This window comes from Rhinolophus sinicus, linkage group LG03 (assembly GCF_036562045.2).
Source record: "Rhinolophus sinicus isolate RSC01 linkage group LG03, ASM3656204v1, whole genome shotgun sequence".
NCBI lineage: Eukaryota > Metazoa > Chordata > Mammalia > Chiroptera > Rhinolophidae > Rhinolophus > Rhinolophus sinicus.
Genome location: NC_133753.1, coordinates 101,203,832 through 101,231,236, shown reverse-complemented (window position 1 = coordinate 101,231,236; position 27,405 = coordinate 101,203,832). Strand labels below are relative to the sequence as shown.

The following is a 27,405-nucleotide window of genomic DNA, read 5'->3' as shown; positions in this document are numbered from 1 at the left end:
CTTGACAACCCAAGAGGAAACATTGAAACCATCTTGCTCTTTGCTTGGTGGCGCCAGGAAAGGCTGAGGTGCTGAGGCCAAGGACCCCTTTAGAGGCAAAAGCAGCGGATGCCAGCGGGGTGTGGGCAGCCAGACTCCTCTGCTGGTGCTGGGCCAAGCTGGCATCTCGAAAGGTTCACTCTCTCTGATCACATCCTGCTCTGTGGTCGGGGCCCAGAGGTGAGCTGGTGGCAAGAGGGGGGCCAGTCTGGGAGTGAAACTCACCGCAGACAATCGACAAGCTGCATGTACACACCCGTTTCCCTGCGCTCACATACGGCCATGCATATGCATGCGCACACCCCCCCCCAGGACACAGATGCAGCCCAGAGATATTTAGGGGCTGCATCCGATCACTCTTTTGAAAAGTTCTCAAGTTCCAGAATAAACTGCACTCATGGGCCAAACAAGTTCAACGCTATTAAGTCTCTGCTAAATTTAAGGCATGAGCACAAATGTCTATTTAAATGTTCTCAAATGATATTTTTACAACACTGAACTAGAAATTTCAAGGGACTTCAAATTCTCATCCTCGTTGCTATCCCCCCCCCCCCCATCACCTTTTGCAAAATCAGGACAAAGAGAGCACAATCAGATATTGCAAGGATGGTACACTGCAAACACTGAACTGACGGCAGGTCTGTGGGGTGGGGAGAGGCACCTTGGAGGCCACTGCTGACCCTGCGCGAGTCTCTCAGGGAGGCTGCTTTGCAGGGGAGCAGAGCGCTTCTCATTATGCTCAGCGTCCATCACTTAACCCAAAACGATTCTGGGGTACTATGTTTATCTTATATTTCACAGGCCTGGTAAATTCCCATTATCCGCAATCTCATTACCAGGAAGTGCCAAGAACAGAAAGGGTCTGGGAGGTCATCCACAAACCATGGTACTTTCACGAGCTAGGGAAGGAAGGACGGTGTGGAAACAAGGGCGTTCAGGGCCCTGTGTGGCCCTGCACGTGCCACCTCGAGCCGTGTATTCCTGGGCAAGTCGCTTCACCTCTCTGGCTGGACAATGCCCAAGCGCCGTCTGAATTGTGAGCAAGGTACAGTTATGCTTTACTCAGCTTTTCTATCGAGGGGCCTTTGGGTTCTCTGCATGTTGATCAGATCAGATCTTTTTTGGCCCAAACAGCCTACAGAGGTGCTTCTGGGCTACACCTGCCAGCAGAGGAAGGACTGGAATTCAGTCACCTGCCAGCTTGGGGCACATAGTTAACTTAGCTGTCAAATGGCAACTTTACCAATCCCCTTCACCGTGTGACTGAGTGGTCTCAAGGAGCACAGTGGTGACATGGCCTAGCCCAGAACCTGGTCCCAGAGGGGAACATGGCAAATTCACTAGGCAGCCTTTCCAGAAGTTTGGGAGTGGACAACCCATTATGCTCTTTGGTTAATTCAATGGGTGATGGCCACGTCCTCCAGATACATAACTTGTCCTAAGCAATGAAAAGAGATGGGAAAACCCAAGCCCCCTAATCAAATCCCTTACCTTCTCCCCGAAGATCCTTTGACAAATGCCATTCTTGGCCAGCTTCTCTTTCACCTGCCGGGTGAGCTCGATGGTGTCCACCTCCTGGTACATGTAGATCTCATACTGCTCGGGGGTCAGTGGAGGGACGGAGGGCTTGGTGGGCTTGGACAGGGGCACGATTGGGGAGGACGGCAGAGGGCTGTTCTGGGGTGTGTCGCTGCGGCTGGCTCCGGTCAGGCTCAGCTCCGAGCTCTGGGAGTACGGTGACTCAGCGCTGGGCCACTCTTTCCAGTACTCGGAGGAGGAGGGTCCCTGGAGCTGGCCGCGCTCGGCCCGCGCCTGGCTGCCGCCGCCTTTCTCTTTCCCACCGCTGGCTTCTTCGACCTTGGTTTCCTCAGAAGGAGCGCTGCTCTTTCTCTCTGGCTGCACGGTGCTCCACCAGTGGTCCTTCCAGCCACCGCTGCGGCCCAGCTCGTTCTTCACGTGCCGTAGGACGCCCTGTGCAGAGTCGGCCGCTCCCTGGAGGTCCAGCCCAGGCGCATCCTGGGACTCCTTTTTGAGGGCCGGGGGGTTGGGCAGCGCGGAGGTGCTGGAATCGGGGGCGGAGGGGGGCTTCTTCAAGGAGATGGCTAGAGGAGAGTAGCTGGGCATGGGTGAGGTGGATATTAACTTGGGGGTCAGGATGGCAATGTCAGTCTGTGACAGTGGCGTTTGTTTTAAGGCAGGGTCGAGGGCGGCCTGCTGGGCCTCCATTTCTCGGCGGGCTTGCTGCAGGATGGAGCGGATGGCGTCGTCGGAGTTCCCGCTGCTGGATGCGGAGGAAGGCTGGGCCGGCTCTGCTGCACGGATCAAACACAGAGGTGAGATGGTGGCTGAACCGCCCCCTTTGGTGGGGAACAGTCTTCTTTCACTCCACTCCATTCTAACTGGACCTATCACAAAATGCAGATTATTTGGGAGAACCATACAGCTCTCCCAACGTTTTCCCCATCAGTGAAACACACGAGCATCTGGTCTGAGCAGTGATGACAGGACTAACACTACTGCTCTGTGACCTCCCGGCCTCTACCGCTGGGCCTCTGATTCGCATGTGTAAACTTGGGATGCGTAGTCACTCGGTCAAGGATACTTAACCAGGTCTGTATACCAGAATCATTATCCTCTGGGCTTGTTAAGATGCACACAGCCAGGCCCCAGCCCGGGGCATCTGACTGAGAGTGAGTGCAGGCTGGACCAGCGTCTGTAGATTTAGCCAGCTCCCGGGGAAGTGGGCTGAGGCTCTGGCTGAGGGGCGCTGGGCTAAATGCTCCCCTAAGCTGCGCCAGCTCTGTAACGTGCCTTCATATCTGGGGAAATCACACAACCGGGCTCTTCTTTAAACGAAGCTGAAAAACGCTTCAAACAACAGTGACAACCTTCAGTGCCTCTTGAGGACTTTGTTTTACTAGTGAACAAAAGGCCCTCCCTTCTCCAATTCACACCCTCAGGATGCAGGCAACCACTCTGCAGGAGAAACTGCCCAGGAGGGAACAGGTGACGGATCACTGGAGTTACACCTCAATGGGGCCTTTCCACTCTCAATTCGGGGTGTCCTCTGCCCTGCCAGAGGTGCCCTGCCAGGTGTTCTGGGTGTTCAGCACCCAGAGGACGGACTGGCTTAAACCTCAGCTGTGGCCTTGACAGCAAAGACCTTATCAGATTGAAAGCTCCCTCTGCTGTCAGGCTCGAGATCCCAGAAGGACGTGTCCTACTACTCTGGGGTCTCTGGAAGGAGGCGGCTGGAGGGAAAGCGTTGGGACAAGATAGCCGAGAGATCAGGGTTTCCATCCAGGGTCCACCAGTTAATAAGTCTGGGCAAATTGTTCTAACTTTGAGCATATTAATCAGGAAAAAACAGGGTAACAAAATCCACCTTCCAGGGATTGTTCTGAGGACCTAGTTTAAATTAAGTAAAAATGTCAGGCCTGGTTCCCAGAAGGGATCACCTGAGCTCACCCACTGACCAAGCCACATGGGAGTGGGGAGGCCTGGGAGAGGACCCAGTGACCAAGGGAGTAACCAGGTGGTGGCCCATCCTCGGCTGCCACAGCTGCCTGCAACCAGGCCAGGCAGGAGCCCTGTGACCAGGTCCACGGAGGGGCTCTGCAGAGCAGGGCTTCACAGGTACAGGGCAGGTGTGTGTAGGACCCCAGGAAGAGAACTCAGGCACTCAGTTATCTCTCCAGCAGAAGGCCTGAGTTGGATGTACAGCATGGCGTGCCTCTCAATGAAAGCTCAACCAGAGAGATGCTGAAATGTGGGAGTTCTCTCCTCTTAGACAGGGCAGCTCTCGGAGAGCTCCAGGGCCAATTCCTGAGGCAGACTAACTGCAGAGGTGGACATCCATCCAGTAAAATGTCCTGCTCCTCCCCAGCAACACTCATTCCATAAAGCAGCTGTTAAGAATTTAGTTTTCAGCCATTCTTTTTCAGTAGTGTTTGGTTAAGAATATACCCAAATAACAAAAGCCTATACTGCACTTAAAAAAGGAAATTTCATACAAACTACTGGCTAGGAGATTCTAGGCCATGGGTACATTCTTGAATCAATGCTAGGGAATGACATTATAAAAAGAATGGTAACTATTAGCAAAATATATTAGGTTGGTGCAAAAGTATTGCGGTTTTTGCAATTATTAGCCTTTTAAACCGCAATAACTTTTGTACGAACCTAATATATCACACAGACCCACTACTCTCTGTACTTGTCTAAATGCTTAAAGACATGTATTCTATTGTCCTATATATTTTAAAAGTTAATTACTGCTGACCAGAACACGCATAACAGTTCTTCTAAGTTTGGAAGACAGTGGTCAAAGAAGTGGAATCCGTACCAGTTTTCTGCACTTGCAGCTCCCTTTTGGCTTGTTCCAGGATGGACTTGATTGCTTCATCGGACCCGGTCTCGGAGGCTCGGATCCGGGTAGTGATGTTACCTGCAGGAAAAAGCCATGCCAATGACATCAAACCCACACCTGGAACACAAACCAGTGCTGCACGAAGATGTCATTCTGATAAATAGCTCCCGGAGTGGAGGCCAGTGATGGCAAGGAGGCAGGTGTGGCCTCCCAGGTACCTGTACCTGCTGTGCGTGCAACTTCACAGCAGGTACCATGACCCTGTGCAGGAAGAGGCTTCCTGCTGAAACTAAATGTTACTCGGCCAGTGGGACAAGCTCTCACATTTACCCAAGCTGGACACCCATGGGTTGGGAGCAGGGAGAGCAAATTATTTAATCCGGTACACAAAAGACAAAAGATTAAAAGGTGATGCTTTTCATGAGTCACTTAAAAGCAACTCCAACAACTGCTTTGGCATAGGGCTACGTTCAAGGTTCTGTACGTGTATACGAAGCTGGCATCCCAAAGGGAAAAATGGGAAAGGGGAGCAAAGGGTTGAGGCTGACTGCCTATCAATCATTGGATGGACAAGGTGAAGAGGCTGAACTTAACATTTCCTATCTATTAGCACATGATGCCTTTTAAAAATCTATGACTGAGGAGAGGAGCCTGCAGAAGCCCCTAAAGGACGAGGGTTCAGTCCTTCGGTCACATGGTGATGCTTTGCAGACAGCCACATGGAGATGCACTGAAGCTGCTGCAGCCCAGGGGCTGGCCCCAGTTCTCTCCAAGCTCGGGCACATGCTTTCACTTTTCACTACCTTACTGAGTATGAAGTGCCAGACCACGCCGTTTGAAGCAGCATACCACCGGGACCAAGCCCATTAAAGATGCCACTCCAAGGAGGGTGTAGTGGGGGCTGGCTCGCCAGGGCCCAGAGGAAAACTGATTACGTTTGGAATTTGTTCACGCTGTAGCACTTTTAACATAGCTCAGTTAAAAAAAAGTACAAGGAAGCAGCAGTATCTCATTTGACTTAGTCATGTGATTTTTCTCAGAGCAACAATTGTTATTCTCTCACCTGCTCCTGAGAAAATGGAAAGGCATAATTTGAATGTGAAGGGGGTTGGGATTCTCACTTGGGGACTAATTCTTAGTGGTGGTGCCACTTCTCACCTCTTCTGCGCTCAGTAGAGTGCAGGCAGCTCAGGAGGAAGGGGCTGTGCGTACTTGAACCCGTGCTTTGTTTTATACTTACTAGCTCTGTTTTTCCATCAGGTTCCAGGCCAGAATCACACTGCACAGTTTTAACCCAAATCCACAGCTAAGGACATGCTGCTTCCTAGGTTACTAACTGCAAAGAAAAACACCTGCCTGCAACATACCTTCAGACCCATTTCTTCGTTTCGGTACTTCCTGAAATAGTCTGTTCAGGCTCTGGCCTGGATTCTCTGTTGAAAAACAAGTGTGGTAAGAACAAAACAATCAGGGGGATGGTGGTGTTGACGATATGGGCTGTGTGACATGAAATCTGAGCCGCCTGTCACTCAGGGCTTCCTGTGCAACTTGGGAGCTACTAGAAACTTCTGAGAGGCCCTTCCCTGGCTGACTGGCTGCAGAGGCCATGGCTCTACTGCAGACGGAGATTAGACAGACCTAAGGAGTGGCCTGTGGCACCAATGCCACCAGGGGCAAAGGACGGGGCACTGCCGCCAAGCGAATCGCCCACCAGTCCCCGGGGGACACAGCTCACAGTATCATCCAAGGACAGTCAGTTTCGGTTGACATCACCATAAAAAGCTCAGCGTGCTTTGTGCAAACTGACGCTATTTGAAACATCTCCCTTCTCCATTTGTTCTGAGCCTAAGTGTCAGGATGTTTTAAATGTGTCTGATGAGATTACCTCTCTCTACCACTGCTGATTGAGCGGAATGATCCCCATTTGTTAGAGGGAGGGAATTCTTTCAATTAGGGACGTGACCGACTTTTTATGTTTTTATGGAAGGTGAGGTAGGAAGGGTGTTTTAATAAAGCTTTCATGTATTTTACTCAAGGCAGGCCTTTTGCTCATAATGCTAAACATCACTAACAGAAAGTAAGCACTGGGAGAGAGCTGACCACAAGACACATTCCCTTCTGTGCAGTGGGAAGGGGACGGGACACGTGGTTGATCCACTCTCCCCATGGGACTGTGTGACGAGCGACCCCAGCTGCCGCTGCTGCTCTAGGGCGGGGTGGTACCCAAGGGCTCCTCCCCACGTGAGGCCAGCACCCAGGCCAATCGCACCACTGCACACTAAAAATGCCAGGATGCTGTACGTAATGTAATTCCCCACCCCGATCCAGTACTCAGCACTGAAATGCTAAGCTTACTACATGTGAGCTGCTGAGCAAGTTTCAGAGCCCAATCTCCCTTATCTAACAGCTTCATTAGCTCATGCCAGTTGACCCTTGAACTCTGGAAATGGTAGAACTGAAGAGAATTTTACCTGATGTGATGCACAAATGTTTCATCACACAGACATGCACACACAACTCTGTGATGGGCTCACATGTCGGCGCCAACCCACCAAAGTCTCTCACCTCTTTGTCTGCCTTGGATGCTGCGAAGAGCCAAGATGTTCTGCTCGTCGGAGAGGAACTGTTTCATCTTGTGGAAAGGCTCCTTGCCGCGAACGGTCAGTTTATTCCATGGTTTGGGCCGGGCCAGAATCTCGCTCACTGACCCTTGAGACAGTCCCAAGACATAATGTCCGAAAATGCGCTGTCCAATGTTGTGCTTGATCAACTGCTCTTTCACCTGCCGGGCGATTTCTGCAGTGTCTATCTCCTCGCCCTCGGAGACGCTCCCAGCACTTTCTGACTGGCTGGGAGACGGGGCCATGCCATTTACATCTGGGCTTTGTTGTAATGGACTTTGGGAAGATATGGAGTTTGTGCTGTATGGACCTGTTGAAAAAATCATGCTTGTGCTTCCTGCTTCCTGCATGGCCTTGGAGTAGAAGGACTGCATTAGCTGTCGTTGGAGGAGAGAGTTTAGTGCAAATTTTCCCGTAGAAGCCAAGGGTAGGCTGGGGCTTGCCAGGGATGAGCTGAAAAAGTCTTGAGTTAACCCCGCTGGTGAGAACTGGTGTGTACCATTAGTATTGGAAGCCTGCTCCCCCGTGTTGCGGGGCAACTGAGAAGGAGGGGGGGCCGGCAAAGGTCCAGGACGCCGACTCTCAGGCTGGTCTTTCCCTTTTCTCCTGGCTGACCCTACAAGGAAGGGCAAACATAATGCATTATGGGGGATTCAAAAGGGAAAAAAAACCAAGACCAAAATGCAGTTTGCCCCACAAAAGGGAAAAAAAAGTGCAGATTTTACAAGGGCCAATGAGGTGTGTTGGTTTGTTTTTCAATTGAATTTTTAAATCAGCCAAACAAGGCCCCCCGGAAACAAGCAACATGCATTTCATGTTTGCACCTTTCTTGTACGTTGCAGCCTGGAGAGTCCCCTTCACATAGATTCAAACTCTTAAAGTGACAAGGAGCCGGTACCACACACAGTAAAGAGTTGACAGGTCGCAGGCCTCTGATCGGGCCTCTAGCATTCGAGCTATTACCAGGAGGGCCCCACCTGAGGAGCAGCAAACACTGACATTTTGGGACCAACAGGTTCTCTGACACCACTTGCTCTGAGGCGAATGCACTGTACCGAGTCCACTCGATCGAAGGCACGCACATTTTAAGAATGAAATATCATCGGAGCCCGAGACACTTTTAAACGGTTTACCAGCTGCCAAAACCAGAAGCAGTCAGTGACGCCACCATTTTGGGATGAGCAAAGAAAGGCTAAGGATGGGGAATGCGCTCCCAAGGAAAACCTGACAAAGGAAGAAAAGCTCCACTGAGCCTGGAAGGGCAGGGCTCGCCCTGTCAGCAGCCCCCGGAGACACCACGAGAGAGAGGCCGCACAACTAGGAAAAGATCAGAAAGCCAACATCCTCCGAGTGTCCCTCCTGCTATCTCCTGAAACACTGGCTCTGACTGACCTCCGCAGACGCTCTGCGGCCACACGTCTCACCTTGACCGTCTTTAAGCGGGCGGGGGAGGGAGGGAGAGGAGCGGTGAGGAGGACGAAGAGGAGACCAAACACTCATTATTAGTCAAGGTTCGCATCAACTGGTGATATTCCCGTCATGCATCGGCCCAGACTCACGGTTCACTTTCCTCTTCCTCGCCCCTTGGAAGGGACTGAGCACGGCACGCGACACCCTGTCAACCTACCGCTCAGGTCGCTGTTGGAGATGCGCAGGGCGGTGTTCTCGGACTGCAGCGAGCGGCTCTTCTCCAGCAGCAGCAGCTCCAGGGGCCTGGATGCGTCCTGGACAGGGCAGAGCGGGGTTGACTGCGGCCGGCGCCCTCCTGCTCCCGCTACGCCTGCTCCTACCATTTCCCACCCAACTCTCTCACTTTGACACATATGAAATCTGACTTCCCCTGAAGATGCTTCACACACACGTGGGAAACACTCAAGTTCCTTTCCAAAAGAATTCATTTTAGTTGAGGTCATTTTTCTTTTTCTAGATAACTAACCACTCTCGATTCTGTCCGCCCATTCACGCCGGTCTAAAACCTATGCCTCATCTGGCAACGGGACTGGCTGCCGAGCCACACACCTGTCAGAGAATCACTCACTGTAAAGGTGCCAGCCACCAAGAGTCAGCTGCCTTCTGGGCACCAGGAGCACGATTCCATCTGATGACTTAAATTTTAATTGGCCACCAGGTTACCATGTGCTATTGTCACCCGGCCCCTATAGCCCCTCCATGTGAGGGAGGAGATAATAAAAGTTCCGAAAGCCAGTCCTTTCTGGGCTGATCTTTAACATGGTCTGAAATTGTTTATATCCAAGTCCTTAGTACCAAGTTAAATCACAATTGCACTTGAATTGAGTTACCAGTTTGGAAAACATGAACTTTTCTTTTGAAATAAAGACAATTTGCTTTAATTTGCTTAAACGTTCTTGAGGAATTACTGGTCAGCTACAGGTGACAGGTCTCACAGAAAGGGGAGATGGGGAGGCTCGCCTGGGGAGGAGCAGGGACTGGGGCCGCGCTGACGCTCACACACACGGAAAGCAAAGTGAGACCGTGTACCTGTGTCCCAGCTCCCTCGGACGGTGTAAACTCCATGGATTTCAGAATACTGCGAAGAGCAAGACACAGTGGTTACTTCCGACTCATACCTTCGGTCACAGCCACACTAATGAGCATCAACGTCACAATTTCCTGCTCTCCAGGAATGGAGGAACTGACGACTTTAACAACTTCCCTGGCAGCATAGAATCTGCTAGTGTCTCTAGAATAACTACTCAACTAACAGTTGGCCAGCAAGTTTCTTGCCCGGCATGTAAATCACTCCATATGGAATCACACCAGGTCTGTTCGGAGTATAATTTTAAAGTTGAACACAGACATAACATTGTTGCAAGTGGAATGTATTTGTAAAGTTTAGCAGCAGGAATGAAAGAGTTGGAAAAAGGAAGCCAGAGAGAAACCTCAGCACTCCCGGGCCACCGCCCCAGACGTTCACTTGGAAGCTGGGGTGGGGTGGTGGTGGTGGTGGTATGTGTGTGTGTAGACCGGCAAAGAGCAAGGTCCCACAACTGTGCGGCTCAAAAGCTGGCACAGACCTCTGCAGCCGCAGCCCAGGGAAGGAGCACTGTCGCAAAGGTATGGGAGAGCAGGTTTATTTGTCCTTTGTTCTCCCTGTCACTGAAATCACATCAGTCTCTGGCCTGTTCCAACAAGTCCCACACTGGGTGAGTTCAGGGGCCCAGACTGCTGTTTCCAGCATTCCTTAGCATGGACACTGCTTTCTTCTTGTGAGTCCATCGGGGAGGAAAGGGCAAGTGTGTCCACGTGGGTGCACCCCTGACACACGAGGAGGGAAGGCAAGAATGAGAGCCAGCTGCGCATCCCCGGCATGGCCACCTGTGTTCTCCCAGCATTCTCGAAGCTGTGACTTTAGCCCCTGCCCTCTTTAAGCTCATGGAAGTGTCACCAAGAGAGCACGGTGTGTGAAAATGCCCAGGGCCCCAGGAGACCACCTTGTGCCATGGTACCTCGAGGTTCAGGAAGCAGCTGACAGCTCTTAGTTTCTCTATGGTTGTACTTTCGGGTGGTATGTAAACTAACAAAACAGAATACAGAGAAGCTAACGGGTAAAGCACATGATCTTATTTCATAGTGACCTATTGGAAGAATGAAAAGAACTTGGACCCATTGCATCAGTCTGGAACGTGTCCCTTTTTGGTGGCCATCACGCTGCTCACAACTATATTCTTATCTGAGAGCCTCTTCAGGGTCATGTAAGAGAAGACTGAATGAGTCTCTATGTTTATACTGAAAATACCAGTGTCTCTTCATTTATTCAACAGATATTTACGGCGACCTATTACGTGCACGACACTGGAGAACCAGAACCACTGCTCATCGCCCTGCCAAACACTATGGGCTCTTTCGGTAGAAGACAGAATCCAGACAGCACGGGACAGAGAAAACCTGTGGGGGCCGCGGGAAGGAGAGGCTTCATCGGGCTCGAGACAGGGTCTATCTGTTGAGCAGTCAGAGTTTGAGAAGAGGCTTGAAGGAGCAGGATGCGTAACAGACCACTGGGGGTGCGGGACCCCGGGGCAGAGATGGGCCTGGAATGTGGGTGTGTGTCTGGAAAGGCACTTGGCTCACTAGGAAGTGGGAGACCAAGGACATTTGATCCGAAAAGCCACTGTGTGGGGTGGCTTTTGGATGCTGATGTGTGGTGGGGGCTCGGGTGTGTGGATAGAGCAGAAAGGACTGGCAGGAAGGTGGGCAGGCTGCTCTGGGAGGAGGGTGAGGGCCAGTTGGGCAGGCGGATGGGCGGGAGGGGACAGGCCAGGGACGTGTTGCAGGCCTTAGCTCTTAGGAGTGGAAGCCAGTTCAGAGGTGGGTGTGGGACTGACCTCAGCGTGGGGAGGGTGGGGGCTGGGCGAAGGCCTTCACATCAGTTCCTCTGATTCGACACTAGGAGACTGGACACATTTTCTTTCTTTTGAGGAAGGAAGAAGAGGGAAAGGAAAGGAAGACTGGAATGGGAAGGCAGGTACAGAAGGTCAACCAGATAAAAAATACACATCCCTAAGCTGGAAATGGGGTCGGGAGAGAGTACAGGGCTTGAAGAGGCTGGAGCGGTAGAGAGGTTTAGGGGTCGTCCAAGAAGGTGCTGGCAGAGGCTGCCTGAGGTCAGACGGAGTGAGACTGCAGAGGACTGAAGGGAACCCCTGGAGGCGCCTCACTGGGGGGCTGGAGGTCACGGCTGAGGAAGGCTACTGGACGTGGTGGCGAGAAGGCTGAGGATGCCTTCCAGGGGGCTTTTCTAGCAAACCCGAGGGGACGGAATTAAGAATACAAAGAACAGCATGGAGAGTGGGTGTAGGCTTATTTTAAAAGGAGAAATTAAAAACGTCAGCGAGAAAGAAAGGAGCTGATGGAATAGCAGGAAGAAATAGGAAGGAAGGGAGGCAGGGTCCAGGTGTGGGGGTCAGCCTGGAGAGGCGGGAGGAGAAGCCAGGACCACAGGAGTGATTTCGAGGGAAAGGGGAGAGATGCGGGACAGGGTGTCTGCTGAGGGGTCAGGGCTTAGCTGGGGACAGAAGAGGGGTCCCTGGCGCAGTGCAGAGCCCACAAGCAGCAGTGAGAGAACACAGTCTACTGGGACAGGGTCCACACACCAGTGACTTCCTTGCAGGATGTGACAACCTGGCTGTGGAGACAGGCGAAGCCCAGGGGAGACTGCGAGGTCGGGATGAACGGAACCAAGTGCACAGTGGGGGGCTGCCCGTGGGCTCCAGGCTGGGGGAGGAGGTCATGAGCTCGGAGAGCGTGGGAACTGGGGCACAGGTCAGGACCAGGGTCTGGGAACTGCAGGAGGGTCAAGGGCGGGGGTCGGAGGCAGGAGGGCCAGGCTGTGCACTGGGGCCTGAGGGAATGTCTGAGCCTGAGAATGTGACAATGGGCACTGAAGGGATGATAGGCTTTCAGTTGTTGCCTCTCGGATGGGGAACTGGAGGTTGGGAGAAGAAAAGTCCTGGAGTCCATGCGGCCAGGGAGGCGTGAGGCCACGTGTACTCTTTCAACTGGCAAACGTTTCCCTGCTCTGCTCTGCTTCTGTGTGGGGAACTTACAGCTGAAAAACAAGTTCATATTTTATAATTTCTATAACGGTAATGTCTCCCCTGAGTCTGAGCATATGGACATACTTTAAATGCAGTTTTATAAAGAGTCCAAAGAATTCAGGCAGAGGTCTGAGTGCCAACACCCACAGTGCTGGGAAACTCAGGACACGGCCCAGTGGTGCAGCGTCTGCTGACGCCGAGAGCAAGGACCCGTGGCGGCCCCCTCGCTGGCATGGCGTTTTTAGCAAATGTTCCACTGAGCCCTGGCTTGTGAGTGGCTGAGCAGGCGTCTCCACACTTACTTTAGTTCTTTCTTCACCTCTTCATAGTCAGCCTGTCCTTTGAGTTTTTCTTCCAGTTGCTGAAAACAGAGAGGAACTTTATTAGTTGCCAGATTGAAAAAGGTCGATGGACTGAATGTCTGGACCCCCAATGTCTATATTGAGATCCTAACCACTGTGATGGTTTAGGGGGTGATCAGGTCATGAGGGTGGGGCCCTCAGGATGGCATTAGTGCCCTTATAACAGGGACCCGAGAGAGCCCCCTTACCCCTTCTGCCCTCTGAGGACATGGCAAGGAGGCAGTTAGCAAGGGAGCTCTCACGACACACAAAATCTAACAGTGCCAGGGTGGCCGGATGGCTCAGTTGATTAGAGCACGAGCTCTGAACAACAGGGTTGCCAGTTCGATTCCCACATGGGCCAGTGAGCTGCACCCTCCACAACTAGATTGAAGACAACGAGCTGCCGCTGAGCTTCTGGAGGGGTGGCTGGATGGCTCAGTTGACTAGAACGCAAGCTCTCGACAACAGGGTTGCCGGTTCAATTCCTGTAAGGGATGGTGGGCTGTGCTCCCTGCAACTAAAGATGGAAAATGGCGACTGGACTTGGAGCTGAGTGGCACTGGAGAAACACATTGTTCCCCAATATTCCCCAATAAAATTAAAAAACAAAGCATAGATTACATTTGAAAATTAAAAAACAAAAAAATCTGACAGAGCCTTGATCTTAGACTCTTTGCCTCTAGAACTGAACTGTGAGAAATAAGTGTTTGCTGTTTACACGTCCCCTAGTCTATGATATTCTGTTACGGCAGCTGAAATGGACTAAACTGATTTCACTGACTATATTCTCTCTAAAATATCCAGGAAATGCAAACATACCCAAATGAAAGTTGACAACGTGTGGTGTTGTCTTCTGTCCTTTATCTCTGGTCTGGCATTAGTGTGTGTGTCAGTGGACATAGGCACACAGACACACACACACACGGCAATATAAGGTTGTAACGTAAAACTTAAATGTGGAAGGAAAAAGCTTTACAAATGTGGAAAACAGCACAAGGAAAAGGCCACTGTGTATGGAACACAATGAAATAAGCTCTCGGCTTTTCAAAAGCAACATGTGGCTTTTCACAAAAAATGCTTGGTTAGCTAATGGCTACAGTGGGTTGTCAACACCTTTGGGGGGACACTGCTAACAAGAGATACAAGCCCCTCTGTTGCTGAGGTTGTCATCAGATAGGCGTCAGAAAAAAGCATTTGTACTTCTGGATCCCCAGATGTGGAGATCTTAGGAGCGGAGGCCCATTCAGCTGGGTGGTCAGTGGTTTCCCCGACATCGGGAGTCCTGCGGGAACGCCTGCAGCTGACTCCTTGGCCCTAGATGGCCCTTTAGAGGAAAGGTGAGGGGCTCTGGCCTGGGGATCTGGGGCCCAGGGGGGTGACAGCACGTTTCCCAGACAGGATGATGCTCCAGCGTGCTCCGTTACGGCCTGCGTGCTCCCTAGGCGTTCAAGCGCCTGATTCTGCAGAGATCCGCAGGGCAGAGTCTTGCCAGAAAGAACCTCTGGCACAGGACGGACAGCAGAGGTGCTTCCTTCTATGAAGGTGTTTTGGACTAATTTGCTTTTGACGTCCCCCAAATGGAGCTCTGGGGGGGAAACAGCTTAACATAAAACACGGAGACCCAGCTGGGGGCGGGGTCCCGGTGATTTAGTGTGTTTCTAAGCCTGCGGTGAACAAATCCGGTAGTTGAATCAAAGCACCTTTCCACCTACAGGGATTCCAGTTGCCCTTTTAGGTTCTAGTTGACCAGCCACACGACCACAACCACAGTTTGAAGCCAACTGAGAACATTCTAGAGTCGGGGAGGAGATGGCCATCTGGTCATAAGCCTGAACACTCATTCGCCTGACTCCCACCCCGCCTGCTATTTCAAGAATTCAGGTGTTTTGTAAACAAAATTCATCTAGCCCATCTTTTCCTATTGCATCTGCTGGCAGTTTCGTGCACGCGCGCCTTTGTTTTCCATTGTGTAAACTGCACTGCCCTAGTTCCTTTTTAAGACCTCTAGCCAACATTATGTGTTATAATGGTTTCTCAGCCATAATCAAACAGGGAGTAGTATGCACTCATTTTCCGACAAAAGATTCTCAGAAGGTGCTCATGAAAAAGTGATTAGTTCATTCTTCTCCCTGTAGTGGAATAGCAGGAAGCACTAATGTGCCAGCCCTCCCTCACGAAAGATTATCCAGTGCCGCTGGGATACAAAAACACCTTCTAGACTGAGGAATTCACTGACACTGGACAGTGAACACACATAAAACTTGGTCATGTTCAGCAGTCAGGAGAAAGACAGGAAGAAAGGCGGCAAGAAGGGAAAACACGATGCACTTCAGAACCCGGCTTGGCACTGAGCCTGGAGTCAACTCTGTCCCTTCCAAGCCCGGTGACTTTGAACAAGTCAATAAACTGGTAAAATGGGACAGCAGCGATTACCTTAAAGGCTTGAGCTAAGGGACACAAGGCAAGGACCTGGTGTAGACGTCGGCCTTGTGGGGCCCTCAATGCGGGACCAATCAGAAGGCTTTAGGACTGGAGTCTGTGTAATTTGGATGGATACAAGTACTCACTGAGAACTAAACACCTTCCATTGAAATTTCTGCCACCTACCTGGGTGCAGCTTAATTAAGAACCCAAGACCACATCTGTAAACCTCTGATGACGTGTCTGTCTCGTTGGGCAGACAGCTGGATGGAGGACTGGTGGGGCGTCTCACAAAGCTTGTCCTGACCTGAGAGCACCTGTCCTCACGGGGGTCTCCGTGGAGTGCCATGACCCAAACCACACTCCCGGCACGGGGCTGAACACTGGCCTTTGACATGGAAAAAAGATCAAGCATCCTGAGCTTGGCTCTCTGACCAGAAAGTACCTGGAAAGTACTTTGGAAGACTCAATCTGGAAAGGGCGACAGGTGCTCCAGTCTATTGTTCTCACTGGAAAAAGACTCTTCTCAGATTTTGCTAACACTCACTGGGTGGGCCAGACTCTACGCTTGGTTCTGCATCCCATATGCTATCTGACTCAGTTGCTGCAGAGGCATCCATCTGTCTGCCCAAAGAAAGAAAAAGAATCACTGAGTCCTACAGTCTGACCTTGGCAGAGCTGAGGCCTCCCCACCCACCTGCTGCGGTTCTAGGGGGAAGTGTTAGGTTGGTCCACAAGTAATTGTGGTTTTTGCAATTATTAACCTTTTAAACTGCAATTACTTGTGCACCAACCTAATGAAAGGCTGGTGTGCTGATGCCAGGCCAGTGTCTGCTGCAAGCCTGTGCTGAGACCGACAGGGCGGGGCCAAGGCCTGGCTCTGCCACTTAGATGCAGGCGGACCCTGAACAAAACACTTCACTTCTCTAAGCCTCGGTTTCTTCATCTATAAAATGGGGATAATGGTGCACATGGTACATTGCTGCTGTGAGGATTAAATGAACTAACGCACATCAAGTGCTTGGCGCTGGCACACAGTAAAGAACTCCATAATGGTGGTTATTATTGTTACCCTAGTTATTATTACTTTATCCCTGGTGGGTGGTAGTGAATATAACTAAATTGTTTCTGAAGAGATTCTGTGGTTCTGAACCCAGGGGCTTCGTTTATGATTGTCATCTCCCAGTGTCCCCATTGTTCTGTGGCAGATCTACGGAGAAGGAACACCGATGCCTGGAGCAACCCCGGATGTTAAATGCTGGTGGCAGGACAGGAATGCAGAATTTGGGAGCTGGGTTATCTTCCTGAAAAGGTACTTATCTAAGGAACACCCGGGCTTTATACAGACAGGTGAGAGAAACAGTCAGGTGTCAGAGGAGGCTGCTAGCCCAGTTCTGGCCTGGCTGAGCATGACCTTGGGGGGAGGGCTTAGCCTGTTGGGTCTTTTGCTCCTCACCTGGAAAATGGGGAGGGTGTTCAAAGGACAGTGGTGAAGAAATGTAGGATGAGCAAGTAAGTACAGCTGGCAAGTGCCCCTTAAATATGACTGTTTTATAACAGGTCACATACATTTAGTAATACAGAGCATATATGTGGTTAAAGGAACTTAGTAGGTGCTCATCAAATGTTTCTTGAATTGCTAGAAGAATTATCTATATGAAGTTCTGAAAATCCTGGCTAAGACTCAAATAATAATGGAATTTAATTTAAAAGGCAAAGTATGTTGCTGTGCAGCAAATCAGGCACTGCATTCATAAAAGCTATCTGTCCTGGTCAAGTTATCACACAAGGCTTTCCGTGCTCCAGGGCTGCCAACTTAAGGGACGCCTGGCACGGGAGACTAATGCCACGACCCTTGGGAAGGCCTCCTCCTCCCAGTGGCACAGTGAGGGCTCAAGGCAGCCACACCTCTTTGCAACAAAAGAGCCTGTAGGTGAGAGAGGTGACAGTGCCGTAGTTCGCAGATGGCTCCACCTTCTTCCTCCAGGATGAGCCCGGCCGGGCTCTTAGCAGAGATGTCCCCAGACTGACAGCACAGGCACTGGTGTGTGACCCAGGCCCTGGGTTGAGGGGCTACCAGCCAGAGCTGAGCAAGTGCGACTGGGTCGCCCCGCCCAGGGCAGGGGTTTGAGGTAGAGTGCACCTCGTTTTCACTGGAATGGGGACCCTCTCTGGTCTGTGCGGTTCCTCGGTAGGAGCAGCATGTAAGTAAATCTAGGAGCTCCTGCTGCTGGGCAAGGGGAAGAAGCCCAGGGATGGCCAGGTGGGCGCTGGGCACGTGGTACAGGGATGCTAAGAATGCGAGACAGAAAGAGGAGACCACCAAGGCCAGACAGCGGTTTGTGGGGAGAGTGATGGTTGCATTGGAAGGCTTGCTATAGGCGGGACAAATGTGGCTCTGGACAGAAAAGGAGGAGCCCCTGGATGGCTGTCTTGTCACAGGCCACAGATCACTGATAACTTCCATGAGCTGTGATCCAGGTGTGACCCAGGCATGGACGGATGGCAGCCAACTCCTTCTCATGTAGTGGTGTCATCACAGACCAGGAGGGTCCTAGACATTGCAAGTCATGGTCAGCTAAGGGTGCCACAAGCTGGGGACAGTCTGCAAGCAAAACATCTAGATTTACTCGCCAAGTGACTAGGGGCACATGTGTCTTTCCAAGAGGATTCATCATAGATTCCCGTAAATAATTAGCTCCCTAAGGCGTTTCCAGTAACACCCACTGGTTTACAGCGATGGTGCAGGAACCCATTTGTGACATCCAGCTCCTACCTCAATCCCAACACCGACCTACAGGCCTGGAGCTCAGGGCCCCCCGGTTTCATTGAATTGCCTCCACTGCACGCTCCCCTCGTGTGGGGCCACCTCGCCCTTTGCCCTCCCTGTGGAAGGCTCACTGTCCTCTCCTCACATCTGCTCACACTGCCTTCAAGACCCGACGAGGACAAGCCTGGGAAGCTCGGCCCTGGGCTCTGTCACTGGGACGCTGAGGTCAGACCTTGCTCACGCCGTCCAGGGTCAGTGTCCCCTGATGGCGGGTGAGTGGGCACAGTGGAGGGACACGCATAGGCCTCTCCTCTATGGTCATGGGCAAGACATCACAGGCCGGGGCTCTCCTAGCCTCAGTCACCCCTCCACAGGCAGTGACCACCATCACACCCACTCGCCCAGCCGTGTCACATGGGACGTGGATGTTAGAGCTTTATACCTGAGACGTTTAAGATGCTTGTGAAAACATTACTGAGGGCAGCCTTGGTGCAGGGTAAACACACTGCCTGGTGCGGGAACTTAGGTAACTAAAGAGGCAGCGTCCAGAAGTAAAGGCACTGGAGGACTCTAGAGAAGCAGCGGTCAGTCTTTGTTTCCTGTCCCAAACTCCCGAGTGACACAGCATGCTCCACAGTGGCTCAAGAGGACCCATCAGCACCGGAGGAGGTGGGGTGAGGGTGCAGGGGGTGGGGAAGCAGTGCAGTTTGGAGACAGTCCCGCAGGTGATTTGAATACACCTGCCCATAAATGTAATTTCTCCCTGTGGAGACTGGCATTCCTTTAGCTAGCCTTTCTTAATACCATCTTAACATGAAGCTTTTGGTAGCATTATTTTCTGTGTTATAGTGAGCATAATGCAGGTGACTGCCTAATTATACTGTCTCTGTTTTAAAGTATTCCAACAGAATAGCAGCCTTGAAACGGCAGTTGGGTTGTTTCATTAATTACAAATACAGAATTATCCTTTACGAGTGGCACTGTGCTTGAGCGCTTGTCAGATTAGACAGGTAGAAACATCTCCCACTCCTGAGTCTGTTTCCACGTCTATTTAAAGGTTAGAGGATGCACCACTCTATGTGGAGAGTTTTATGGTGAACTTGGCTTGACAAAGTGGAACACAGGGAAAGAAAGACTGGTAAACACCCAACAGTCCATTTATCCTAAAAAAATTACAAATCAATTGTTTAAGTGAAGAGAAGAAATATCAATCACAAAGAGATGCAGAGTTTCAAGGTGCTAGAGAAGGCAGACCAGTTAGTCCCCAAATCTATTCCATTACCGAGCGCCCGCCAGAGTGTACTGGTGGAGGGAACCCCCATAAGCTCCAGACTCGGTCATCTCAAGATTCTGCCCGTTATGCCTCTGCATCCCATCTGTGACCGTCACTAAGCACATCAGCATTTGTCTCAAAGCCACTGTCAATGCTCATGGCAAAGCCACCCAAACTCCAAGACACTGCGACAGCTGGACGCTGCGGCCCCCTCACACCGATCCTAACTTGAGCCCTATGTGTGCTCCAGAGTCCTCAAAGCTGGACAACCTGATCCAAGAGGGAAGGACTGGGGGTGGGGGTCGGGGAGGCAGGAGGAGGAGAGCCCCCGGCAAGTTCAGGTGCAGCTCCTTGCTGCTTCTGAGTGGCCACCACTGCTGGGTCAGAGACCCCTGTTGCAAAAGCATCAGGCTGTCACTTTGACAGGTCTCATTCATAAAATATTTTCCTAATAATTGTATCACTGCTTAGTTTAGACTTGAGACGATAAATTATACACATTAGGGGGGGGTGTGAGTGGAGGTGGGGAGAAAAGCCCTGGGAAGGTATCTCATTCAATTAACCTTATTCCCTTGGGGGAGGCTAATGCCTTTTGTGTGAGGGTTCGATATCAGGGAGATCTTCACTCCTGGCGACAAGGGGTTAAGATAATTAAAATCAGAGAAGTCTTGTTACTAGAGGATATGTTTTGATTATTAGATCAGATGAAGATAAGGGAGCAATAATTTTGGAAGAAGTATTGCTGAATTGTTTCATTAACTGCACAGTATTAAAGAATTCCCCCAAGATATGGATAAAGAACATTAATTTGTGAAAACTGTGTTTCATTTTTTGTGAAGGCAAACATTAAAACCTTAACTGATTTAGAAGAAATTGCTCTATCATGAAAAAATGTAAGGTCTACAGCCTGCCTCTTATGCAGTCATATGCAAAATATATTTGAGTCAACCCCTTTAACTGTAACAAAGGAGAGAAAAGCAAATCATCTAATAATAATGCTAGTGCTAGGGTCAGAAATGGCTATAACATGAGAAAATTTGATTTAATGTAGAAATAAAAAATGAGTACTGGTACTCACTGGGCAGGCTGAAAAGAGAAAAAGACACACACTGGAGAAGGAAATGCCATGGTTGATGACAAATGTGACCAGGTCTCAACCATCTTCCCAAAGTCAAAGACCATCTTCCCAGAGAGGCCCAGGCATCGGCAGTTTCCCGGGCAGTGGGCGAAACCCACCCCAAAGAGGCAAAGATGAAACCAGAGAGGGAAAACTGGGTGCCCCCAGTGCCAGCGAGCTGCCAAGAGGACAAACTTGCTGGGAACTCAGTTCTGGGTCAGAAAAGTGGTCATGTGTTAGGAAGAAAAATCTCAATTGAAAAAAAAATCTAAATGGACCTAACTGCTTTCTAGAATTACTCCATATAAGAAAAGGTTGTCCTGACATTTTTATAACCAATCTCGATCCACTTTGTTTCGTACACAATGACTATACTTGGCGATCGGTCCCTCATTCATTCACGCACCCCACAAATGGACACTGAGCCGGGCAGAAGGAGGCTCGAGCGGGCATCACTGAGGCTGGGGAGCAGCATGTGGGAAGCTCTGGCCTGGGAGCTGGCGCCCCACACCCTCGCTCTCCTGTCTCTTCATCTTCAAATAAGATACGCTGCAGAGTCCCTTCTGCCTCTGACATGTTATGAGTTGGGGGTCCCAGGACTATCTTCAAATTATACTAGTACTTCAATCACAAATAAAGTATGATTTAAAAAAACCACAACACTGAAAAAGATTCTGGGTTCTAAATTTGGGGTACCCAATTATGAGAAATACCACGAGGACCTGGCTCTTGGCTGGACTGCTAGGACTCCACGCTGGAGGAAAGAGACCTGCCGTGTGAGGTCCGCGCTGAAGTGACACCCAACTTTGGGCCTCTGTGGTACGTCACAGGAGTGAGGGACACAAATGGCCTGCGGCTTGAGGGCATGGCACACAGGGCTAAGGCAGACGTGCCCTCAGTGTACCTCTTGCTTTCATTTTATTTAGGCACAGGGAAAGCCTTAATTTCAGCGTGCTGGGTCCTCCCGCTGGTGGCTTCCTCCAAAACTCCGGCAAGGCCAGCGGAGCTGGACTAATGGCACGTCTGCACCTTGACACACACTCCACCCCCACCCAAGAAGCACCCAGAATCTCCAGGTCCAGCACTGTGGGCCCTGGTTCTCAGGTGGCGAAGCAGTGCCATGGGTGGGCGGGCACTGAGAATGGGGGTTTCTACCAAGTGCTGCATGCAAGGGATGGCCGGTCAAGAGGGAAGTGCCAACCAGGCAGGAGCTGGCAGAGGGGTTCAAAGTCCACCTTGGGCTCCAGGACTCTGAGGCTAGCTACTTCAAGAGGTTCAAGACTGCCATAGCTGCTGACAACTGCAGATGTGATGCCCTCTAAAAAAGAACCACACTTCTGAGTGAGGTCCCCAGGGGAGCCTCATGCCTTGTTATTCTGTTCTCACTGGAGGGAAAAACTTTTGTTGATGATTAGAGCTCAGACCGAGAAATACCCAAGCAGTCACTTCTGCTTTTATAGGAGAATGATTTTTAACCGTAACCTTTGCAGACCACGAAATGAGAACACCTTGAGCTATGGCCAAGGCAGGGCCAAGAAGGCAGCTTCCAAGAGGAGGCCTCCTGCCATGGCCACTGTCCCCAGTGGGCATCTCAGACACCGGGGGCAGAAGCGGCAGGGTGTCAGTGGGGAGGAGGGCAGAGGTGTGCATGCGTGTATCCAGGCCCCTTCGCCCGCCAGCCCCCCCACACCCTTACTTTGAGTGTGCTGTCCTTGGCACTGAGCTGCTGCTCGAGCTGGGAGATGTGGCTGGCTGAGTTCTCCCGCAGCTTGGTGAGGCTGGCCTGGAGTCTCTGCACGTCCTCCAGTAGCTGGGCGATCTCCCGCTCTTTGGCGGCCAACTCAGCTTCCAGGCTGGAGCGGGTCAGCACCTCGATAGCCTGCTCCTGGGAAAGAGAAAGGAAATGACAAAGCTGCACGGCTCTGGGCAGGCGCTCGGCGTTAGTGGCGCTGGCAACCATGGCAAAGCAGGCAGATGGGAGGATGTGGACATGAGCCTCGCCGTAGACATTACTTCCTGCTTCTGCCGGGATTGGACCTGTGACTGCCCTCCCCACACCGCTTTTCCATCTGCCCAGCGAGCTGCCATAGCAATTTGTCCATTCGACAAGCATTTACGAGTACCCACCATGTACCAGGCATGGAGCAGGGGACAAAAGGGTGGAAGTCCCTCTCTGCATAGGGCTTTCAGTCAATGGGATGCGTGAGACCCATTAAATGCACTTTTTAGTGGCATGAAGTGTGTTGGGTGGTGATAAGTGCCACAGAAAAGCTGAAGCAGGGAGGGGACATGGGTCAGAGTTGAGATGGTGATATTTGAGCAAAAATCTGAAAAAGGCGACAGAAAGAGCCTTGCTGGTGGCTGGGGGATGAGTGCTCCAGCCAGGGGAATGGCAAATGAGAAGGCTCTGGAATGTTCCAAAGTGTTCAGATCTTCTCCCACTAGCTGGCTTCAATGTCCTTTTGGTTCATTACTAAGCTATCTAGATACCGAGATACTGTTTGACGACTGTTTGATTTTCAGAGTCAGCATTTTAAACAGTTAAAAGATGCGGAAGACGCACATTTGTGGCTCCTTTGCTTAGAAATTCTGATGATGATTCATGTTCTAAAAACTTACCACTCCCCGATTTGCTCATTGTGGAAAATAGGCAAGAGGGAAAAGGTGTAAAAAAAAAAAGTAAAATTCATAATTCTACTTCTCAAGGACTAAAACAGTATTGTTTTCCAGTTTTTAAAGTAACAAGGCTACTGAATGATTGTGGAAGATTTTCTGTGGGGTGGATGGATGCACTTCTGGGTGTGACCAACTGGGACGGCATGGTCTCTGTGACAGCAGAGACCTGGGCCAGCTCACACCACAGTGCAGAATGCCACCACCCTTGCTGCCATTCGCAGCCCTCGTTGGCAGGGGCATCCATACCATTCCATGCACGGTGTGCTTGTCATGGGGTTTTCACATTTGGGGACAGCTAGTCACCCAAGGAAATAATTTTTCACATCTCTCTCCTAGGAAATTAAGGCCTTTACCATTAAAGTATGTGAAGTTTTGTGTGCAAAGAAGTGACTCCTTCCTGTTTCTGTGATTTGTGTAATATCGTAAAATAAGATTTACATTTCTCCTGACTTCTGGCGAATCTGCTCATGGCCCTGGGGCCCCAGTGAGCATCTTCCCGCCAGCTTATTTAAAAGGTACATGCTGTCCGGACCAGTTCCGTTCAGAGTGTGCTCCCCAGACTGCGGCCAATTCACAAATCGTTGCCGGTACACAGTGACACAAGCACAGAAATTGAGGGTAAGTGTTTAGAAATGTTTATAGCAGTTTGACATTGCTGGGACGTTTTTATTGCATTTTATAAAACTATCAGTCTGTGACTGATTGGAAATTTGAAAATCAAAACAGAACTGTCCTTCTCCACAGAGAGTTTGGGAAGCACCACCCTAGACACCACCGGCTGGACCAAGGTCAGAGGGCCAAAGACAAGTCCTCCAGCAGTGGCAGTGGGTCAGCGCCTAAGAGAAGAGCGAGAGAAGCACGTGGAGGTGAGCCCTGAGGGGGGCACAGTGGAAGACGGCTAGTGGATCTCGTCAGAAGGAAGAGGGGCTCCATTTCAGGGTGGGGACACGGGTTGGAAAGGGCAAGGAGCAGGGCCCGATGCTGAGAGGCCAGCTCAAAGGAGGGGGTATGTCGGTGCCTGCTAGTGAACGCTCAGGACGTGTGGCGGCCGGCTTGGGGGAGCAGCGAGGGGACTCCAGGGCAGTGATATCCAGGCAGGCCAATCTCATGGTGGATACAGATTGAGCCATGTTACCTAATTTAACTTATTTACCGATTGTCCAATCTGTGGCATGCCAGCCATAGAAACTGTTCCAAGTGCTCTTAGGGAAAGAGTCTATAAAACAAGCCAAAAAGTAATCGGGTGTTTTCAACAGGCAAGTGCAACTTACGAGACGAGGGACAAGTGGTTCTAATAATATATATAATGGCAGCTTGTAGTGCTGACCCTGGGCCAAGGATGGGGACCTGGGGGTAGGCAGACCCAGAGGGCCGTCGGCTCCACACCTGGGGCCCAGTGTGGTCTGGCCACAAGCTGACTGTGCGACCTTGAGCACATTAACTAACTCAGGAACCTGGGCCACAGATTTCTCATCCACAACATAGCAGAAATCACTCATGTCTTGCAAAGTAGGTGAGACGATGTAATATACCCCAAGGCCTTGGAAGTAAGACAGAAAAGACCACCCTACTCGAAGCCCAAATGTGGCTCACTCCCGTCACACAAGGGCATCCTGGTTGTCCCATCATGAAGACACATGGAAAACTAAGGAAGTTTTGCTTAGTGGGCCCCAGAAATGACCAACGGGCTGTGGGTGGAGGGAGAGGCGTGCGCCTGGGTGATAATGGCGGGGGCTCTCGGTCTGAGTGCGCGATGGAAGGAAGTTGTACGAGGGAACAGGTGCTGAGAGGAGGGGTAGCTGTTCCAGCTGCAGGGAGGGCGGCGTCAGGCGGCTCAGATGCTGGTGAGATCATTGCTGGGGTGAGGCATCCCTGGAGCCCGAGGGCCGGGACCACGGGCTCCTTCCCGTCTGTCTAGGCCTCAGCTCAGCGGCGCCTAAATCACTTGGGCTTTAGCAAGTATATGGGTCCCAGGCCCCACTCTGGAGACTGTGGTTCAGGGTTCTGGAGTAGGGCCCAGGACTCCCTGGTGATTCTGATGGGGTTTGGGGTCAGGACCCTGATGGCTTCACAGCCAGGAGAGGATATTGGGAATGATTTGTAGTGTCTAAAAACACAAAAAAAAAAAAAAAAAAAAAAAAAAGGGCAGGGCTTAAGATGACAGTAACAGAGGTGTTTTTCCAAAGGGAGAAACGAATGTAAAAACAAGTTCCTGAGCAAGTAGCCCATTAAGTTTTGTCCCTTTGAACCGTTTGCCTCCCCTCTCCCAACCTGCTTGCGTGAAATATCACAAGTTGCGTAACTGTTTAGTGAGCCCTCCCACAGGGACTAGAACACCGAGGCTGAAGTAAGCTAGATGACGATCTCTTTTATCCTGCAGCTACTTTCATATTAAATATAAATGAGATGCAGAAGCAATACTCAATATGAGGAAAACCTAACTGTGAAATGATGGTGCACCTAGCCCAGCCGAGACACATACTTGAAGTCAAGGCTAATCTTACTGTTATTTACTCCAGCGGGGGAAAGAGGAGGAATGGGAACCTCAGCTTTCCTTCCTTCTCTCATGGCCCCCTCTATTCCTGCCAACACCAAGTGGTCAAAATAGGCCAGATCTATCTGGTGTGTGCACTAGATAGATGCACCTGCGAGACAGACAGGTGTGTTTTCGAATATTATGGCTTGTTTAGGTTCAAGAAGGTGGCCTGGCGTGGTGCACCAGAGCCCTGAACTAATAATATTTGTCTGTAAATACCTGACAAAGGGCCTGCATATATTCTGTCCCATTTAACGCACATGAAGGTGGGGTTAGCTGGATGTGGGGAAAAGAGTAGACTTTGGAGTAGGGAAAATTTAGGATTAAATGCCCATTTGATAATTTTCTAGCTGTGTGACTTTGGGCAAATCACTTAACTCCTCTGAGCCTAAGTTCCCTTCCTTGTAAAATGAGGGTAATAAAACCTGTCTCTCCTGACCATAGTGACATGAGGCAGGAATGAAGTGACCACATAAAACCCTAGCACGGCCCCGAACGTGGAGCAGGCACTCTCTGGGTGGCGGCTCACTTTCCCAAACTGGCAATTCCAGTTAGACACCCATCAGATGGTTTTGGCCTTCGCTACATCCATGGACTCTACTGTTCCCTGCTGAGTTCTGCCAGCCAAGCCCAACAGACATTTGCCTGCGGCCCAGTTACCTGTGCTCACTCCCTGGCAGGGCTGCTCCTGGAGCCTGAACCTGTGCCATGTAAACACTGCACTTCACCGACGGTGAAGTGTTTAAGCGCCCTGAGGAGCCACAACTTACTCTGCCGGCAAAAACACCCATTTCTTGCTGAACTGCTTTGGTTGCTTCAGTCCAGGATGGTGCCAGAAATCCTTTCAATCAAAGCATTTAGCTCAGGAGCCCTGTGTAGACACGTTAGATGGACGGCTTTCTCCAGAGGAGCAGGACTGACCACAGAGCCGGGAGAAGCGGTACTGACTGCGTCCGGGGGGGCTTCCTCCCGCTACGGCGCTGGGTCCAGTCCAGGTACAGTTGGATGAGGGGACGGTGACAGAGCCAAGGGGACATTTCAGGTAAAATTAACACCAGAGTCCATGAAGTACAAAGGACGTGATGGTTCCTTAAATGGAAAACTTTTCTCTGTCTCCCGAGACACTTAAATCATGTTTTATTTAATGTTAATTTAAAGAAAGGAAACAAAAATCCATTCTCAAAAGGGGTCGTAACACGAAAACTTGGCTTTAGATTTATTCCTGAGGAATCATTTAGAAGCCCCATTTGAGGTGGCACAGGGCCCCAGTCGAGGCTCGGCTTGGCTACGCTGGTCAAACTCTCTGGGGCAAGGGATTTACATTCACGGAGCTTCCGTTTTCTCATCTATATAAGGAAATAGCAGTACCCCATCTTATGGGTTAGGTGGGATAATGGCTGGCAAACTGACACATGTCGCACTTACACGTGAACTTATTACAATAGCATGTTCCCGACTTGACTGCGCTCTCTCTGGGAAGGGCATGGCTCGGTCCTCCTTGCTCTCCCAGTGTCTGCCCACCATGGGTCCTGGCACACAGCAAGGGCTCTCTGACTCTTTTTAAAATAAAATAACACCTACGAGTATGGTTCACTCACCAAAGGCTGTCAGAGATGAAGGGATCTCTGGATCACCTATTCCTTACTCTACACATGAGAAATCTGAGGCCTAGGAAGTCTAACTA

At 50.8% G+C, this 27,405-nt stretch overlaps 1 protein-coding gene across 10 annotated transcripts in view; it reads right to left on the bottom strand.

The window, feature by feature from the left end:
* CUX1 (cut like homeobox 1) overlaps window positions 1-27,405 on the bottom strand; it is a 346,923-nt gene that overhangs the window by 64,568 nt on the left and 254,950 nt on the right. For 2 of the 10 annotated variants that reach the window (XM_074328374.1, XM_019752708.2), the window contains exons 11-18: window positions 22,206-22,394; window positions 12,887-12,945; window positions 9,529-9,577; window positions 8,657-8,753; window positions 6,974-7,645; window positions 5,776-5,841; window positions 4,385-4,486; window positions 1,531-2,351 (exon numbers count right to left, since the gene is read on the bottom strand). In XM_074328374.1, coding sequence (XP_074184475.1) covers window positions 1,531-2,351; window positions 4,385-4,486; window positions 5,776-5,841; window positions 6,974-7,645; window positions 8,657-8,753; window positions 9,529-9,577; window positions 12,887-12,945; window positions 22,206-22,394 — 2,055 coding nt within the window. The remainder of the gene's footprint in view (window positions 1-1,530; window positions 2,352-4,384; window positions 4,487-5,775; window positions 5,842-6,973; window positions 7,646-8,656; window positions 8,754-9,528; window positions 9,578-12,886; window positions 12,946-22,205; window positions 22,395-27,405) is intronic. The other 8 variants (XM_074328378.1, XM_074328375.1, XM_074328379.1 and 5 more) reach the window with 6 other exon arrangements.